The sequence below is a fragment of the Carex rostrata genome, chromosome 8 (assembly GCF_964058835.1).
Source record: "Carex rostrata chromosome 8, lpCarRost1.2, whole genome shotgun sequence".
In the NCBI taxonomy this organism is placed as follows: Eukaryota; Viridiplantae; Streptophyta; class Magnoliopsida; order Poales; family Cyperaceae; genus Carex; species Carex rostrata.
Genome location: NC_135925.1, coordinates 11668846 through 11688701, shown reverse-complemented (window position 1 = coordinate 11688701; position 19856 = coordinate 11668846). Strand labels below are relative to the sequence as shown.

The 19856-nt window shown below is 32.9% G+C and overlaps 1 protein-coding gene across 1 annotated transcript; it reads left to right on the top strand.

Annotated features, from left to right (window-relative positions):
- The first annotated feature begins 17843 nt into the window (after positions 1–17843).
- Positions 17844–19856, top strand: LOC144558595 (uncharacterized). The gene is made up of 2 exons (XM_078307437.1): positions 17844–18905; positions 19356–19856. Exon 1 carries the CDS (start codon positions 18131–18133, stop codon positions 18896–18898), a length of 768 nt encoding a protein of 255 aa, XP_078163563.1. The 5' UTR covers positions 17844–18130; the 3' UTR covers positions 18899–18905; positions 19356–19856.

Sequence of the window (19856 nt, the reverse complement as noted above, 5' to 3'; positions counted from 1 at the left end):
TAATCTCCATTGAAATTTAGACAAATCTTTTGATGTTGTTTTTAATTTGATAGTTTAGTTTCATTTTAACAATTCAATTCTTGTTTTCAACACACATTTAAGGGCCTGTTCGGATGCTCGGGTTTAAAATGGGATGGGATTTGATGGGGATGGGAACTCATTTTTAAAAAGGTGAAAACCCACGGGTATGGGTATGCATAGGATTAATTATGGGAATGTATTAAATTGAGTGTTCGGTTGTACCGTGGGATTAGTTATGGGAAATTCTATTTTTCTTTCTAAAATATTTGATATTATATAATTTTCTTTATTAATATATTATCAATAATGTAATTTAATAAATATATTAAATAATAACATAATATTTATTTTAAAATATATAATTAGAAAAAAAATGTTTATTAATTTTATTTATGAAATATAAATATTTATTCTTATAACTAAATAAATTGTATTTAATGGGATGAATGTAATCTAACTGTTATATTTAATAAAATGAATTTTTAGTTGTTTCATTTATTAATTGAATGAAATTGTTAATAAATCTTATATCTTAAAAAGTTGTTGTGATTTGTAAAATAATAATAATAATAATAACAATAAAAAAAAAAGATTGTTGTTCGGATCAATCTAATATGTGGTTGTTTAAATAAATTACAACTCTTTATTTAATTTTGAGTCAATAGTAAAGAGATGAGAGAACAAAGAGAGACGTGACAGCTTGTGGAAAAAAAAAATTTTAAGTTTGAGTCAATAGTTTTTTTCCCATCAAATTACACTGACTCTCAAACTGAGGTGGGATCCAAAATAGGAACAAGTGGGCCAAAACTAAACATCCGAACACCTACAGGAAATATGATAGGAAATTCAATCAAATCCCATCAAAACCCCAACAGCCGAACAGGCCCTTATTTTTAAAGAGAAATCTGTAGAACAATTCTACAAAAGTGATCATACACGGTATATCTCAATTATAAAAAGTATATTAATATCTTAATTTTATTAAATAATATTAATAACTAAAGGTATAATTTATATATATATATATATATATATAGGGACGGTCTAATTTGCTGTCGGCAGCACTTCGGCGAGGTGCTTACGGGGTCATATTAGCGTATTTGATGTTCAAACAATAAATCCAAACCGTTAGATTTTCAATCTATATTAAAATATGCTTGGAGACCAAATTGTACATTTTTTGAAATTTTTTTTTACTATTTATTAAGCTGGTTTGAAAACCGCTGTTTTCAGTAAATTTCTGCAGCATTGAAAACAGCGGTTTTCAAACCAGCTTAATAAATAGTAACAAAATTCCAAAAAATGTAAAATTTGGTCTCGAACTAGATTTTAATATAGATTAAACATCTAATGATTTAGATTTGTTGTTTGAACATCACATAATAAAATATAGCTCCGTAAGCACCTCGGTCGAAGTGCTTCCGGTAGCAAATTAGCCATACTATATATATATATATATATATATATATATATATATATAATTCGACTATAAAAATCTGTCACTATCAACGAGAACAAAAGTGTTCTTTTTAGTATGATTATTTTACGGATATATCTGTTGATGTACTCTTAGTACTAATAGTCACTTTTTAATATCGCATATAGTAACATGTTTTTGTATAGGGGTGTCAATGGGTACGATACGGATAGGGTGGAAGCATATTCATATCCATACCCACTAAAAATAGTCTTACCTATACCCTACCCTTACCCATTAAGATTTGACCTTACCCTACCATATCCTTATCCATTAAAATTATCAGGTAATGAAATGGTAGCGGTTGAATAACGAATAATACTACTATAATAATTAGTTTTATTATATTTTACAAATAGAACATCAAAAGTCATTTATTTTTCACATATGCAATAATATTACTAATAAAAAATAAAAATAAATATGCAATTAATTTCAACTAAATTGTATTTTTTATAAAACAAGAGAATTGAAAAACAAAAATATATCTTCCGACAAATTTAATTATTTAATTAAAGAACAAGAATGTCAAGACATACAAATAAAAATAATATGTTTAATATTTTTCTTACAACAAAAACAATACACTAAATAACAAAAATACTCACTAATTATTGCTCAAAGATTATCATATTTTATATAATTACCCTATAGGGTAATGGGTACGAAATAGCATTTACTCGTACCCTTATCCGTTTAGCTAACGAAAAAAAAAATCCTTACCCATACTCAAATTCAATAAGCTAACGAAAAAGAAATCTTATCCAGACCCACTTTATCGAATACGGTACGGATCGGATAAACAGCTAAAAGGTTATCATTGACACCCTATTTTGTAGCATTATTTAATATATCATAACGTGATCGATAGTAGAATTACTCAGAGCACGAAATACACTCCTTACAAATCAAAGATCAAACTTTAACATGATTTATAAAACAAACATTTAAAACCCCTCATCTCATGGATGGAAGTAGGGCAAACGAATCAAATCGAATCGAACTTTAGTTTGAGTTTGAATTTGAATAAGATTCGAACTGAAGTAGTTCGATTTGTTTCATAACGAACTAATTTCAAATCGAAATTAATCGAATTACGAACTACAATTTTTTTGGCAGCCCTAGTTATACCGGCAGTTTGTGCATTAGTTTTTTTCTCGCAGAACAAAATTCACACGGTTTCCTTTTACCTTTCACGAATTGACAGTGATAGATTATGAGCCAACTCAAGATTCTTTTATCTTTTACGTTGCTGGATTGATTAAAATCACGGCATAAACCTAGTCAAATGAAACTTATTACATTGTTAACTTATTACGCTGCTGAAACATTTTATTATTATAAGTTACCATTATATTAACAATTTTGAGCTCTTATACAAAGTTTTGTTTCTGCATTATTAAGAATTGATGGTTAAATCCATTAGTTACATTATTTGAGATTCGAACCTAAATATTTTGCAAATCAATTTCGAACGAATTATACCCAGTTTGAGTTTGATTTGAATAAGATTCGAACAGATCTGGTTTGATTTGTTTTAGAACGAACTCATTTCCAATCAAATTAATTGCGAACTTTTTTTGAATCAAACTCAAATCGAATCACGAACTACGAATTTTTTGTGCAGCCCTAGATGAAAGAACCTCTTTTTTTTTTTTAGAAGCACCTAGATGAAATAACCTCAAGACTCATCAATTCAAAAAAGCTAGTAATTCTTTGCTTATCCCAGTCACTTCTTAAATTTTCTGATCATTTCTCAACTGGCGCAGGGATTATGAGTTGAACATTGAGAGAGAGATGTAAACGATATAATTGCGACAGTGGGTTGAGAAAGGGACGGGCACCAACACAAGCAGCGCCAACTAATGCACAGAATTACTAGAAGATAGTGAGAGAGAGAGAGAGTGGAAGGACCGAAGGAGCACATTCAAACAAACAACCGTTGCCCCCACCACGGCGTACTGGTTCAATTCAACCATTGCGTGTTCAATTAGGCGATCTCCTCGACAGGTATGGCGGGGCCCGCTGTTCAGATCCTCCCTTCTGAGTTCTGACAGCGACATCATGAGCGACAGATCGTGAGAGCAGAGGGACTGAGGATGGATGGATGGATGGATTGGTGTGTCCATTATGGGACCCACTGGAAAAGTCTGAATTTGGAACCCACAGGAGCAACCAATTTGCCACCGTCCCATGTGACACCGCTTTGTATGTCTCAAATCGCAACCTTGATGGTTGAAATATATGGATTATGGCAAATGGGTCTCAGCCGTGTCTTGTGTTGATCACTTCAGAGCATCTACCTCCCTGAAATTCTTGGAGTTTCTAAATAACTGTTAACTAATTTTTAGAAATTTTGTCTCTGAAAGTTTCTACACCCCCACATTCCTAAAACTAAAATTAGAGTTTCTTAATTGCCACATAAGCAAATAAATTACTAGAGAAAAAAATTTCAGCGAATTATTTGGCCACGTCAGAGTTTATAAACGGTTTCTTATTAAGAAACTTTGGAGCAAAGTTGCTAAATAAGAAACCTATCTGCATCCCTGAAACTGGTTTAAAAACTGCCACATCAGATTAGAAACTCCAAGAGTTTCAGAGATATAGATGCTCTCATTCGTTCCACGTGTCCAATTTATGTTGCTTCATTTTCACTTATTTATTTCAAAAAACAAAAACAAATTTATTTTTTTCTCGCAGCATTAATATTAGAGCGACCTGCACTATGTTAATTATTCGTTTTTTTCTTTCCTAAACTATAATTAAAAAAGTAAATAACAAAACGACTTGAGTGCGGGATTTATTAAAAAACCATCAATACCGAATTGAAGAGTTTTTGGAACGTGGATAATCATATACCTTTAAAAGATTAAAAAATAGTGGATTGATGAGGAACAATATTATGAATATATGAGTGAGGCTACGGTACAATACATAGCGCATTTTAGTCCGTACAACGAATTCATATCTTTATTTTTAAAGTTTAAATAGTCGATTTAAATTGTTTATTATGATTTTCATATAAAAGTATACTTGGAGGTCAAAGTTTAAATTTTTTATAATATATATATTTTTTTTAGATAGGTAGAAAATCACTTCTTTTAGATGGTTTAAAATCTTTAGATCAAGTGCTTTTGTACCTATTTAAAGAAATAGTAAAAAAAATTTAAAATATAAAATTTACATTCAAGTATATTTTTATATGGACATCATACTAAACAGAATGAATTGACTGTTTGAATTTTTAAATTGAATATTTACATCTATGGACTAAAGTGTGCTATATACAGTACATAAAAATTAAATCATTCATTATTACAAAACTTGTTAAATAAAAACTTTTAAGTTCATCGCATGAATACTTTTTATCTACAATAACAAAAAAACATAGGGTTTTCGGTGAATTATTTTTTAAATATATATATACGTAATGACCACAAATTATTTTATTATATTATTGCGCATCCAAGCATTTTAATTTGTCCCCGCTGCCACCCACTAAACAATTTACCATGTTCTGTCCTCTCTATCTGCCATTAGGGCTGTAAATAAGCCGAATTTGAGCGAGTTATCTCTAACTCGAACTCGGTTCGTTTAATAAACGATAGAGCCAACTCGAACAAAGCTCGTTAGCAACTCGAGTTGGCTCACAACTCGTTTAACCAGTGATAGTATTACGACACAAGTTCAAACATATTTTGCACAAATAACAATCTAGAGATTCAGGTTTAATTATTTTGGGATTTATTATGACCAATACTATATAACTTTATGTAACTCGAGTTATAAATGAGCGAGTTGGATCCAACTCGAACTCAGCTCATTTATTAAACGAGTTGGCCAACTCAAGTTGTAAATGAGCCGAGTTGTAAATGAGTGAGTTAAAGCGATGTAAATGAATGAGTTACGAGTTCGAGCTCTTTTGTCTAGCTCTATCTGCCATCATCGGTTGAGTTTTTTTTTTTTTTTTAGTATAAACCTGTAGGTATGTTGTATTAAAGAAGTCTAAAACAGTTACATTACAATAAAGTTGAAACTAAAGAAATAAAGTTCCTGCTATCTAAAAAGAAATAAAGTGCGATCCTAGAAATAAATTTAAAAAGTCTGAATACCACTAAATCTCCGCCGGCTCCTATTTGTAAATAATAAGAAAAGATGGAGGGTCTCTTGGTAAGTTTCTTCTTGCTCTCTTCTGAGTTCTGACAGCTCTTTCCCTCTTCACCAGTAATACCGATCCTTCCCCTCATTTCTTCTGCTATGTCTGATTTTTACCAGTAACGTGTCGTTCGACCCTTTACCAGTAAACCGCACCCATCATCGGTTGAGTTGAACAAGAGAAATCGGAAAGGAAAAAATTGTCAGGTTTCTCCATCAGTTGCTGCATCCTTTTCGTATTAGATTGATATCGTGATTTCGCGGTATGAAATTTTGTAAGTATGATAATTGTAAATTAATTTGTAAAACCACATGCTTATAAATAAACTCTAGAAAAAATAATAAAAATGTGTTAAAATGCATGTTTAGTTATATCTTGAAAATAGCTGTGGAGATCATATTCTTCTTTCTTAAATAAATAAAAGGATTAAACAATATTACAACAATACTTATTAATTATTATTCATAAAGAAACTTTTATTCGTAAACTTTCGTTATTCAATTACTGAAAAATCAATTAAAAAATAATTTAGCAAATTGATTAATACCGATAGAATTAATTTCGTCAAAAATACAAATATGTATTTTTCAAAATTTTGTTCTCCTGAAAATTATTGTTGTTTATCAAATATTTTGAATTCAATTTTATATAATAACAGATATTATAAATTAAATTGGAATTAAAAATAGATTAATTTAGTTCTAACAAAATTCAGAAATTAAAATTGAGAGGAGTCAAGTAGTCAATCCAAAGGCCTAAGCTTGGAAGAAAGAAAAAGTAGAAAAGAGAACAGTAGAACAAGAAAAAAATATAATGAGGTCGAACTTGATGTTTTTTTCCCCATAAATTTGAACTAGAACTACGAAAAAAATTCCAATCTCATTTCATACAAACTGCCATCTGAAATGAGAATTAAATCTCAATTGACCACATATCTCATGGGAGATGTGACATTCAAACATGCCCTTAAAGGCCGTTTTCACTTGTATCGCTTATTCGCTTGTAACTCTAAAAAGTAATTATCGTGGTCTAAATTAAATTAATTTTTTTTAAAGTAGAACTAAATAAAATAGTTTAAACGAAACTAGCACAGAGGTTTTGGAAATTACAAAAAAAACAGTTCCACTGTAGCATGCTACGGTAGAGGGAGAATGAATGAATAAATAAATAGTAAAGATTCATCAAAAAATGCCACGGTGGAGGGAGAATGAATGAATAAATAAATGTTACGATAAAGATGTTTTTTTGTTACTTTTAAACTCATTTCATTTAAATAAAATTATTTTATTTAGTTCTATTTAAAAAAAAATCCTCTGAATTATAACTCATGAGCTGTTTCTTTTATAGTATTTGAGATTCTCTGTAACTGCAAAACTTGCGATTATTCATTGTTTCGTTAAATTATTAATGATTTATATCTTGAGAACTAATGTGTTGTGGAAAATATATTTTTGCATGAAAATAGTCTAATTTGTCGTGTAATTTAATTATAACGATATATTTAACGGGTGCAGATTATGGGACTTAAAATTTTACATTGTGATTGATACGTGAAATCGTCACTGACAGTATCTTTAAATGCATCCGCGTAGACAGGAATTCGTATCCTCTGTATTAACTAAAAAAAAAGAATCTTTTGAGGTAATACATATGAACCGTCCAATCTGATTTAAAATCCGTGTAAACTAGATCTACATTAAAAAGATGCTCCTTTGAGTTAATGCAGACGATGCGGACTCCACAGATAGTGTAGGATCGTCACTGATGCACCGTGATTCACGTACATTGTTTGTTTTGAATTGAAAGACCGGTATGATCGTCTCGTTAAATATGTAGTGGTGTATATATATATTTACGGTATTCAAATTAATATATTTTAAACTATAGCATTTTATAATATTTGCTATATAGAAGTACGTTGTTAAATAATAATTGGCTCAGTTTTGTAATTTTTTTAATTTTGAATTACGCTTTGCAGAGTCCAACCCGAGTATGATAAATGGTATGAGAGCATTGGACTTTGAACAAACAGTCGCGGTTGATAATGTGAACCTCCGCTTTTTTTTTGGAGATATCGCTGCCTCCACAGCTGCAGTTTTGAGAGTCGAAGAAGAAGTCAGTAGCTCCGTCCTCCTTTCTCTCATCCGTCCCGGTTCACTCCGTTTCAATCAATCTGAGTAACGCTTTTATTTAATGAATCTGATCACCGCTTCAGGTCGCTACTCTCTCGTCTCAACTTACCGGATTCGAATGGGAGGCTGTAAATTTGTCTACTATCTATATATATAAATAAGATACGTATTTTTATGGTTGTTGCTGATGACGAGATTGTAATGAGTTGTTTCATTCCTTCTCTCTTCTTCTTTCTCTTCTTCTTCCACCTCTTTGAGTGGTGACTGTCCTGGGTTGGTTGATTCAGTTTTCAGTCTGATTTGATTCAGTGCCTTCTCGGCTGAGTGGTGACTGTTCCGGCCCAATTGGATTCAGTGCCATTTTCTTCCTCCTCTCAAGGTGGTGACTGTCTCGATCCGGTTTGATTCGATACCTCTTGACTGCGCATTCCTCTGGGCGGCGACGTTGATTTTGGAAAGAAGACGATATTTCGTTCTAAAGGAAGGGCTCGATACGGCGTACTTCGCCAAACATGCAACTCAAAAATTACTGTTGTGTCTACATTCTTAGAGAAAAAAATAGAAAGACCCACCTACTTTCTAATTGGATGCAAATAGACTAATTCGCATTCTCTGACTTCACATATCTGTTATTTTCTGATATAGCAAATTAGATGATTTTACAGGTAGCCCAATGTATAGGTTTTCATATTTTCTATTTTAATCAAAGAAAACATGTATAATAGCTATCTTGTATATCGTTGGATCAATGCAATTGCCTGCGGGCTTTCGACCAAAAAAAAACCATTGGACTTTTGTTCAACCATGTTTACCATTGATGTCGTTAAATTTGTTCTCAATATTTAAATTGATTTTCGTTTGAGTAAATTCAATTTGATCCGATGTGATTGTACCGAAATTTTTATTTCTACTATAATAAAAAAATAAACTAAAACACTCTTGTTTGATCAGAATTTGACAAATATTCACACCACAGGGACATTTAGCGGCATCAAAGACTGGAGTCTGTCAAATGCCCTTGTCGCTCCCGCCTGGGGTCCGCAAAATGGTTATGCAGCCCCAACTTCATCTTATTTTTACAGAAAAATTAGAAATCAAATTCTAAAACAGTTTGACCGCCAAACGTCAAATTGTTAAACCTTGCTGGCACAGAAACCATAGTGTTTTTAGTTAATAAATGTTCTGTAAAAAAAAATACCTCAGAATTATTTTGCGGATCTCAGGCTAGAGTCGCAGGGGCATTCGGTAGACCTTACGCTTTGGAGCCTTCAAGCTGCTGGATATTTATCAAATTTCCAGAATTCTAGAGTGATTTGGTTTTTTTTATGCTATAAATAAAAATTTCGGGTGATTGTATTTCGTTAACTCATCAGAAAATTTGTTCCTTGTATTGTTGATATCTTTGAATTTATTATTTCAATTTGGGTTGGTTTTCTTTTTACCGATTAGTCTAAGTTTGTTCATTATTTATTAAGTTGTCCTTTACTAACAATTCCTGCGAAGTTGTTAACCATTAATTATAAAGTCATATTTGATAAGCAAATATTATTTTCCTCCATGATAGATATTTTTTTTTCAAAAACCAGAATAATATGTTACAAAAATAAATTTATAAAATTAGTTTCATACAGTATTTTAATAAAAAATTACAACAAACTATCTGAATTACCTTTAAAAAAAATTATATCTTTTATATAATTCAGTTGAAGCATAATTTTTTTTTCCATAGTCTAATTATTTTAAAATAATTGCACATTATTTTTATTTTGTTGTCCAAACTGTAGTTGTTCTCTAAGCTAATTATTTGTGTTCGGTTAGAGCATCTACAATACCAATTGTTTTTCGGTTTGTAATCTGTGCTGGCAGTTTTTTTTTTTTAATTTCTGAGTTGTGAGAAGTTTTCTTATAAAGAAAATGATTGCTAAAACCGCTCTGGCAAAACAACTACTCTGATTGGTTTTTAAAACCACTATGGTCAGAAACCACTCTCTCTCGTTGTTGAGTTAAAAAAAAAAAGAAAAAGAAAAAGTAATTGCTGAGATAGAGGGGTTAAGAAATTAAAATTAACTTTAATTTTTATTGTGCGGTTGGCAACGGTAGTTAATTTCTAATGAATTTCTGGGTTGACGATGCTCTTAGGTGAGCGGCAAGTCCACGTCATACGATGAGAAATACATCAGATGCATGCATTGAATTGGGATGAATCAGGTAGACACAGACATGCTTCATCCCTGTCAGTAATCCCTTCCGCTGAGGGAAATAAACCACCGATACTAGCGACGTCGATCGATCTTCGTTTCACCTAACATACATAAACAAACATTTATGAGAATTGGATGCATTGACATTTGACAACCAGACAGTAGTACTGGCGTAACAAATAGTACTGTTTCTGGGGGAATATTATCTATTGCGCTTGCGCACTCGTTGAAAATCGAGATTCAAGCCAATTTAATTAGTACTTGTGCCGGTGGATGACGGTGAAATGTGAGCTGCGCAGTAAAAAAAATCCTCATCTCACCGACACAGTAGTTTAATTAACATAAATTTTGTTGCATGACAACCTATAGAAAGGTTAGTCGGTTGTCTTGGATTGGACCAAGGAAATACATTAATAGTTCCAATCAAGCTGTGATTCTTTTGAAGAAGAATATCTCTTTTTGCTTGAGAAAAAGGAATGAAAAAGATTTTGATATTTCAATTAATTTTTTAAAAATATCTGCGTATGGATATACAAAAATTATGGTATAATAAAAAAAAAAATTCTTCACCATCCATATTTTTTTGCAAAAAAATGACATAAAATTAATGATTTTTCTGAAAAAAAGGAAGAAAAAATTGAAAAAAAAATTACTATGTTCGTTTCTATTCGGTTTATAGAATCATTTTGTTCTATTTTTTATTATGTTTTGCTCATTTTGGTATCCTCTGCATTAATTTAAAAGAGAATCTTTTGATTTAATGCATGTTTATCATCTGATTTGTTTTAAAATTTGTGCGGAATAAATCCGTATTAATATTAAAGGACCTCTATGTTATAGACAGAAGCTAGATTGGCTTCGTTTGAAATAAGATGGTTGAGATTTATTAGCTCAAAATATTTCCTTTTGAATTAATGCAGAGGATACGCATCCGGGTGTTTATTGAGTCCGGTCAAATTGTTTATAAACAAACTGAATCGATTCAGAATAAAAAGTTTTTTTTTTCGTTTAAATGGATTAGTTTGGTTTATTTTTTAAAATCGGTTTAATTGTTCAGTTAGGTATAATTTAAAATCTTTTAAAACCGATTAGACTAGATCAATTGAAATTTTCAAAGTTGTTTCCCGTCCGAACTTGGTATTTAAAAAATTCGAAAATTACTACGTAATGAATATTGACTTGGTTTGGTCAGACCAAATCAAACAAAGTTTCTAAATTCATCTTAAAAAATATATTTATTGGTATGAATAATTTTTTATTTCAATTTAATTGAATAAATCGAAACTTAGATAAGTTTGTTATGTTTAATTTTAATTTGATTGTTAAATATATTTTAGTCGGTTCTGTTGTAATTTTAAAATCGAATAAAACTCTAACTTGTCTGTTTTATTTTAGTTTTAACAGAACCGAATTTATGACAATTAATTGGATTTTTTTTATTAAATTAGTGACGTGTTGCCAATTAACGATTGTATTAAAAAAAGGGAGAAAAGTTGTTATTACTTGAATCAATTAGAATGTTGCATAATTTTATTTTGGATAAAAATAAAAATCAAATCTTTCAGTTAATTTCAAAAGTTTATAATCGAATTTTAAATTTACGAAGTTTCGGAAGACATTATCTTAATATGCATGAAAGTACTTTAAAATTGGATTCTTGAGTAGTATTCTGGTCGTCGATTATCAAGTGACATGAAATTAGTGGATTAACAATACCCGGGTCGGGTATACCCGACCATACCCGCCCGTGCCCGCCGCCCGGGGTACCCGTACCCGAGCCCGGGTATGGGTCGGATACTCGGGTACGCGGGTACGGGCATAAACCGGACCGGACCCGTTTTTTTAGACCAATATCCGACCATACCCTACTCGAGTTTATCCGTACCCGACTATACCCGTACCCTACTACCCGAGTACCCGTACCCGATACCCGAGTACTGTTCATCCGAATTCAAAATTCTGTTTTTCCCTCCCAGAAAAAAAAAAAAAACCAACAAAAAACCAGAAAAAAAAAAATACCCGTACCCGCCCTACCCGTCAAGGGTACAGGTATAGGACGGGTAGGGTATGGTTTTTGAAAAATATACCCGAGATACCCGTACCCGTATACCCGTCTTACCCGACCTACCCGTACCCGAGACGTACCCGTACCCTACCCGGGTATACCCGGGGTACCCGTACCCGCCCTAGTATTAATACTCTACATGAAATTCATGCATGCATGATTATCGACTCAAATTGGCATTCGTGTCGCGTGTGTTGTGTGCATGCCACGTTGTCATTTCTTTTCTTTTTTTGAAACATTCGCAGAAGAGAAAAGGTAACGTCTCTCGGGCTACAGTCTCCCGAAAATCTCTGTGTATAAAAGCTTTCTCTTTTTAACTTAGTTCTGACGAGCTTTCAACTGCCACAACTGTCATAATTTCAACTGCTATAATTTCAAGTACAATATGTATGTTTACAAGGTAATATGTGTATGTTTATAGGATAATATGTATATGTTTACAGGATAATATGTGTATGTTCACAGGATACTATGTGTATGTTCACAGAAGGTGGTCCCCAACAGCTGTCACGCGTTTTTATGTTGACAGGATTTATTGAATTAGTTTACATGATTTAGTATTGATGTTTACAGGATTTAGTATTGATATTTACAGGATTAGTTGAAAATATCCAGAGATTTTTTGGGGACTGGAGTTGGGGGACTGTTAGCAGCTTCCTTCGCAGAAACTACGAAGTCGTGAGGGGGAATCAAACTCTTGACCTTTGAGTACAACAACTCTAGGACTTCTTCCTAGCCAATTGTGCTACTTCTCCTTTCTCGCCACGTTGTCATTTCAAGTACTGATAATTAATATCAAGCAATTAATAGTTGTTCGTCTTGTTTAATTAGTAATTGTAAATTATAAAAAAAAATAACATGAGAAATATATGCAAATCTATTTTATTTTTTTTTGTAATTTTGAAAAAACAACAACATATTGATAACATCAACGTGCCCAGTTTTTGAATTCGTATTCCCTCAGGTTTCCTGACTGAGTAGAATTGAATCGGACGGTCCGAAATTGAAATTTTTAACTTGTCACAAATTTCAAAGCACAAATAATGCTGCCACCTACTGCCATCTCGATCATCCACAAGCTAAAATTAAATCTGGACCGTTCATTGCAATTGTGTTGAGTCAAGTACCCGGGAGGATACGGATCCCCAGTTTATGCCTAAGAGGCTAGGACAATTCTGTTCCGAGTCAGAACTTAATCTATCTCCAAAATTAATTACTTACTCGATCAATACTTAACGGCCGTTGTTCAGTTCTTTTTTTTTTTTTCTTTTTTTCTTTTTTTTAAAAAGAGATCAATTACGTTTCTGTACTTGATATGTTGTCGGTTCTAAAATTTTATTATTTTCAAACTCTAATTAGACAAACCCGGTTATTTTAGAATATTTAAAACATACACAACGGAAAGGCAAAATTCGACCGCCCCTAATTTAATTAACACATGAAGACTGCACCGAATTTTGTCAATTATACCACTTATTATTCGTCATTTGTTATTCCAACTTAGAACGGATAACAATGGTCTATCTCAAACTATTTGACAAACAGGCCCGTAGAATTTCATGTGCATTATAGACTCTGAATGATGAATATAGTTATATAGATTATGTTTCATGTGTATCAGAAATTAATCATGTCTAATTGTAAGCTGAATATTTTATTAAATATATGCCTAAAGCCAAGTTCACCAAAGAAAAAAAAAATAGATGTTTTCAAAGAAAACTTATTTTATAACACAATTATTACTTCCTACTGGTTGTTATAGGACCTCCAGATTATCACCTTTTCGGAATCAAACGGTTCAAAATGGGCAACATCCCACCAGTCCCCGTAAGAACTGGAGAGGATCTACCCGAACCGCATGGGCCATACTCTCCGTCAAAGAGGTCGCACTCCTCCACTCCATACGTGTCAGTGGGGCACAAGAGACGTAGTCCCTATCAGCCGTAATTACATTCATAGCTACGATTTTGTTAAAATAACTTCCTGGACATGGTGTACGATGGACCGTCCGTGAGAATTACGGGGACTCGACAGGAATTCGTATCCTCTGGGATATCTCAAAATTTGCGTGACCTTTTGGAAAATCTCAACCGTTACAATACGTTCTGCGCGAATTTCAAAGCTCAAATAATAGTGGCCCCCTACGTCACCCCGAATAGGCACCGGACACGTCGGTCACGCAAAATATGTGATATCTCAGAGGATACGCACTCGCTGGACAGGCGGTGGCCGACAAACCGTACATAGAGGGATGGGCCCAACGACAGTGGCATAGAGATACGGCTAGTCGACGAGTAGGCTACGTGTCGCCATCTCAGACCCTGGCAACGGACGTACGGCAGAGTTAACAATTGGTCAATTGCCTCCGTCCTCTCCTCTAATCATTGTCACTATGAACTATAAACAAAACCTTGTAAAATGGAATAATTATGTGGCCACAACGACACCTCGTATGGTCGTATTAAAGCCTTACCGTTACGGTTATGACTCCGAATCCTCTGCTCTCACGAATTTTCTGCCGCTCGCGTTGGAGTCGATCACTGGTAAAAGACCAGTTACTTTTAATTTTTTAACTTGGGGACCCACCTCGGACCCACACGTAGTGAATCTGGAGGCAGAAAATTCATGCCTCCAAGAGGGTAGAGGATTCGGTTCCTACAGTTATAATGCCATATTTCTCCGCGGCTCGATGGAAAACTAAAGAGAGAGATGTCAGAAAATGGGATGCAGTTTTGTTTTGCTCATGAACATTATAACATAGTCAGGGACGGATTCAAGATTTTCGTTACAAGAGGACAAAAATATATCGAATCGAATTTAATAGCTAATTAGATTTAAACTCATTAATTATTTGAATACTCAATAAAAAAAACAATGCTTTAATTTATATTTTTCAATGTTCTTTAACATATAATTCTAATTACTAATTATAATTCAAAAAAAATATTTTGATTTTAACACTAAATTTAACCTGAATTACCAATCAAATATTCAGAGAGAGACAAAAAATTTCCGAGAGTAGGAGAGAGGGGACAAAGTCAATCAGTGCCGATAGATCACCACTAAAACTCAAAATCCACAAGGAGCGGCTGCCCCCTTATTACATGCTAGGTCCGCCCCTGAAGACAGTAAAATTTAGTTAAAAGTACAATTCGTCTGTTAATAGAAGGTGCTCTGTTCGAATGAAGAAAAATCAGAACAGCTTATACGTACATACAAGTTTAAGTTAATTCATTGATTAATTTTATAATTTTTCAACATAATCACCATAAGTATGACATTTAATTAATTACAATCTGATATGTAGCAGGTGATCTGTAATTTTAAACATGGTACCCCCAAAAAGATTACAATCTGATTTTGAATTTTAGTAGTGAAATGTCAATCGCATTAATTACTAATAGTTAGAAAGTTGCAAGTCAAAACTCTAATTTATGAAAGTATTTTGCAAAATGAATCTTCTGACTTAATACCCGAAAGAGAAATCAAATATGTTTTGTGTAAGTATAAACACAAAAATATTCAAACTTAATACCCGGAAAAAAAAATATTCAGTCTAACATCAATAATTGTCAATTTATATGTAAGGGTGCGTTAGCAATGATAATGGAGTGAGGACAATATGTGTGTTTGTGTGCGCGCGGGCGGGCAGGCGGGCGGATCCAACATGTAACAAGAGGGGGGAGGGGCTCTGTTCGAATGAAAAAAAAAATCATAACAGCTTAATTATATGTACATAGAAGATTAAGTTCATTGATTAATTTGATAATTTTTCAACATAATCACCATAAGTATAGCATTTAATTAATTACAATCTGATATTTAGCAGGTGATATGTAATTTTAAATACGGTACCCCATAAATGATTACATATTTCGGTACATCTTATTATTCATCAATAAATTGAATATGTTCGATGGTATATCATAATTAATTATTCATCCGACGATATTACGACAGCATCTGTGAAATGTAAAGCAAGAAAATATTACTACCTTCGGTTTTCATTCTGTACATTAATTTATCATCCGATTTCGCAAAATTTGTATCTTTTCTTATTTAATAAAATTTCTCAATTATATATACTCATTTCTTAATTTTTTTTGAATGAGTTTTAAAAATTCATAATAAATATTTAAGAGATGCAGTCATGTGAAGTGTAAACGTCTAAGGTACATGTTTAAACAGATATATATGTAAACACCAATTTGTGCAAATCTAAGTGTGAAATTCTGTCTTTATACCAGAAATATGAAATGTCAATCCCAATTAATAATAGTTAGAAAGTTGCAAGTCAAAATTCTAATTTATGAAAGTTCCAGTCTAACATCAATAATTGTCAATTTATATGTAAGGGTGCGTTAGCAATGATACTGATGTGAGGACAATATATATCAACAAGTATGCTCTCCATCAATGTAAAAGATTTCCTTCACCTTCACTTTACGGTTTAAAATTAACTCTCAGTTGTTTTGGAATTTGGACTAATGCAGGGGCAATATTATTGTAAGGTTTAAGTTAACGAAATCTATTTATAATTATCCCATAATATGAGCCGTATTGTATTTGATAAAGCATATATAAATAAGAATTTTTTTCGTTAACTAAACAAGTAGGAATATATACAAAAAAAAATATTTAATACATGTTACCTTATAGGATAATTGATAAAAATTAAATTATATGTAATTTATATTTTAGAGCATGGTTCAAATGTCTCGATCGTGCCTTACGTTATTATCTTTGTTTTCAAAGTCCACATAGTCGTTCTGAAACCTTTTACTATTTTTTTAGATATGTACAAAATAACTATTTGTTGAAAGTTTATGAATTATTAAAAAACAATAATTTTGTACATATGTAAAAACTAATTAAATATTTCAAAAAATATAAAATTTTGTCTCGAAGAATATTTTAATATAGAGATTATGTTGACCGGTCCGGATCGACTGTTTGGACTTAAAAAAAAAACAGAGATAAGAATGCAAGGTACGATTGAGACATGGAAAACATAAGGCATTTGAGTCCTACGTACTTTGTTTTTTATTTGTATTCATAACTTTATAATTTTTATTATTGATTAGATTAATTTATATGTTGTATATATAATTTGTGTTTAGTAATTCATTATAATTGGTTGGTATATCTAACAGTTTTATATAATTTTAATTAGTAATTTATGACAAAATTTATTTATGCATTATTTTAGATCTTTTTATTTATAGAATAATTTATATATTTTAAATGATGAGATAAATATTATAATTTGGTATTTTATGATATTACATACATAATGGTATAATATGTATATTTTTTTGCTATATTTTTTCATAAAATGATATAAACTATTAATTTTTTCGATAAGTATTCATTATTTGTTTGGCAATTCGTTTTTTTTAATGAGTAAAGATGTATAATTAAGACTAATACTTAATGTGTAATTAACTAATTATAGGTATGTAGAAGAGTAATTTTGTACGGATATAAATATTAAAAAATTATACTTCCCTCCCAAGTCCTATTCGTACTGTGTCCATTGACATCTCTACAGAAAAATAACAAGCATATTTTCTTGTCTTCACGTTGCTCGTTAAGAATTTAAAAAAAAAAAAAAATAGGTGCTACCCTTGAACAGAGTGTAAACATCAGATATCCTGATTGTTGTCCAGTTTTATCCAGCCATTATCATAAAATAGTATCAAAAATGAATTATTAATCGTATAATATACGGCCAGCCCGAACATTGATTTTGCTCCCAATTCATGGATATTTGTTATAGAGGGGTACGTAAGTCTATTCATATGACCCAAGGCTATATTAGTAACTTCCCCTCATAGCCTCACAGAAGATATTTCAATTCAACGTAGGCAGGAAGCCCAGCTGAAGCATTTCAGATTTCAGAGGCAATAGAGAAAGAGGAAAGAAACCCAGCATGCATTGTCTAACTGCTAACCCATTCAAGCAGATCATATGAAATCCCTAATCAGTTCCTCTTAATCTTGGGTCTCCATCACCTCTTGCCAAGTCTCATACAAATTAATCTTCACAGCTCTTTCTAGAAGAACCTAATCTCCGGTAATGCAAAGTCTTCACGCTGCCGAAAGCATCACTGGCAGCGGTGTTGATGTCATTGGTGGCAGCAGTCCCGGCATTATATTCACCGCAGTCGATCATATCCGTAGCCCACGAGGTTACATGTCATCGGCATCGCCTCCCACTCAGCCACCTGTAAAGTGTCCACGATGCGACTCGACCAACACAAAATTTTGTTACTACAACAACTATAACCTCTCTCAGCCTCGCCACTTCTGCAAAGCGTGTCGCCGGTACTGGACCAAAGGCGGTGTTTTACGTAACGTACCGGTCGGAGGCGGTTGCCGAAAAAGCAAGCGATCCTCCAGTACTTCTAAATCCTCAAAATCTACCTCGGCCAAATATTGCAAGCATACCGCTGCTGCTGCTGCTCGGTCTACTAGTGATACGTCAACTGTCACCTCTGTTGATCCCAATTCAAACACTGATCATGGCATGATTTTTTCTGAGACATGCGGTGCAGAGCTTCCAAGCCAGCTAATTGCACCAAACATAGGTGATCTAGAATTTAACTTTCCTGATCCGAAGACTAAGCCAGATGAGCCAGCACAGATTGCAGAAACTGATTTCCTACCGACCTTTCAAGCCCAATCGAGCAGTGATGGAGTAGTTGCATTCCCCGGACTCGACTGGTCTCTTCCAGTCGATCCGGCTTTGTTCGATCTGACTACTGGTACTGTCGACATGGGCTCCTTTTGGAATCAAAACAACTGGGGTGATGCCTCGGCGGATCCGGCGCTATATCTGCCTTAAATTTATTGTTAGTGTATATCTTTTTCTTTTTTCAATCTTGAGCTAGCTATTGTAGAATTACAATGTTTTTAATTACTTTTTAGTTGTTATCTATTGAATCCTACTTACAGGCTATTTTTATCTACAGCAGTATATATATATATATATTTTTTTTTTCATCTTGATTGTGAAAAATAATTGCAAGAAAATCCGGACGAGAGTTGATGAAATTATTAGTTAGACGGTTAGAAGATTTTAATTAGTAGACAATTTTCGTTAACACAGATGTACTAGCATTAAATTGATGGTACGGTGTATTTGACCGGTGCATGGTCGGTGGATGCCACGTACGGGTGGGGTCCGTGGGGACTAACTACAAATTATTCCAGACTATAATATTTGTAACAAAATAGGCGCCATGCAGAGATTGGAAAAAAAAATATGAAAAATTCTCTCTTTTCTGATTTTCGGGAAACAGAGCGCATCGGACTGGTTCTGTGGGCCCCACCTAAGAGAGAGAATAAGTGGGTATGCACTATATGACGATGCACCGGCCCGTGCGTCAGAAATCGTATAGGGAGTTTGGTGTGGATTTGTTGTTTGGAGAAGGTTAGGTGTGGTGGGGTTGCAGTGCCGAATCAAATCTCAAAACCCAAATAATAACACGCCATAGGAGGCGTGATAGGATTGGATGGCCGGCTTCGGGTCTGACACAGGATGATGTGACATCTCGGAAAGGGCGCACTTGATCTCGTGTGGCGGTTTAACCTGTATGCAAGTGTACGGCGTTCTAGCTTTTAATGGAACTGCTTTCTTTTTTTTTTTGGTTATGAAATTAGTGTACTTTTAAATGATGAAATTATGTGGAAAGTTGAATATTCATGTCAAAGGACATATTATATAGGATTAATATTTCCTAGGAGTGTTTGAATTAATTGTTCATAATTTCTTTCTTTCTTTTTGTGTAATTTTTTAATTA

Excerpts from the sequence above, each read along its gene's own strand:
- LOC144558595 (XM_078307437.1), top strand. The coding sequence starts at position 18,131 with ATGCAAAGTCTTCACGCTGCCGAAAGCATCACTGGCAGCGGTGTTGAT.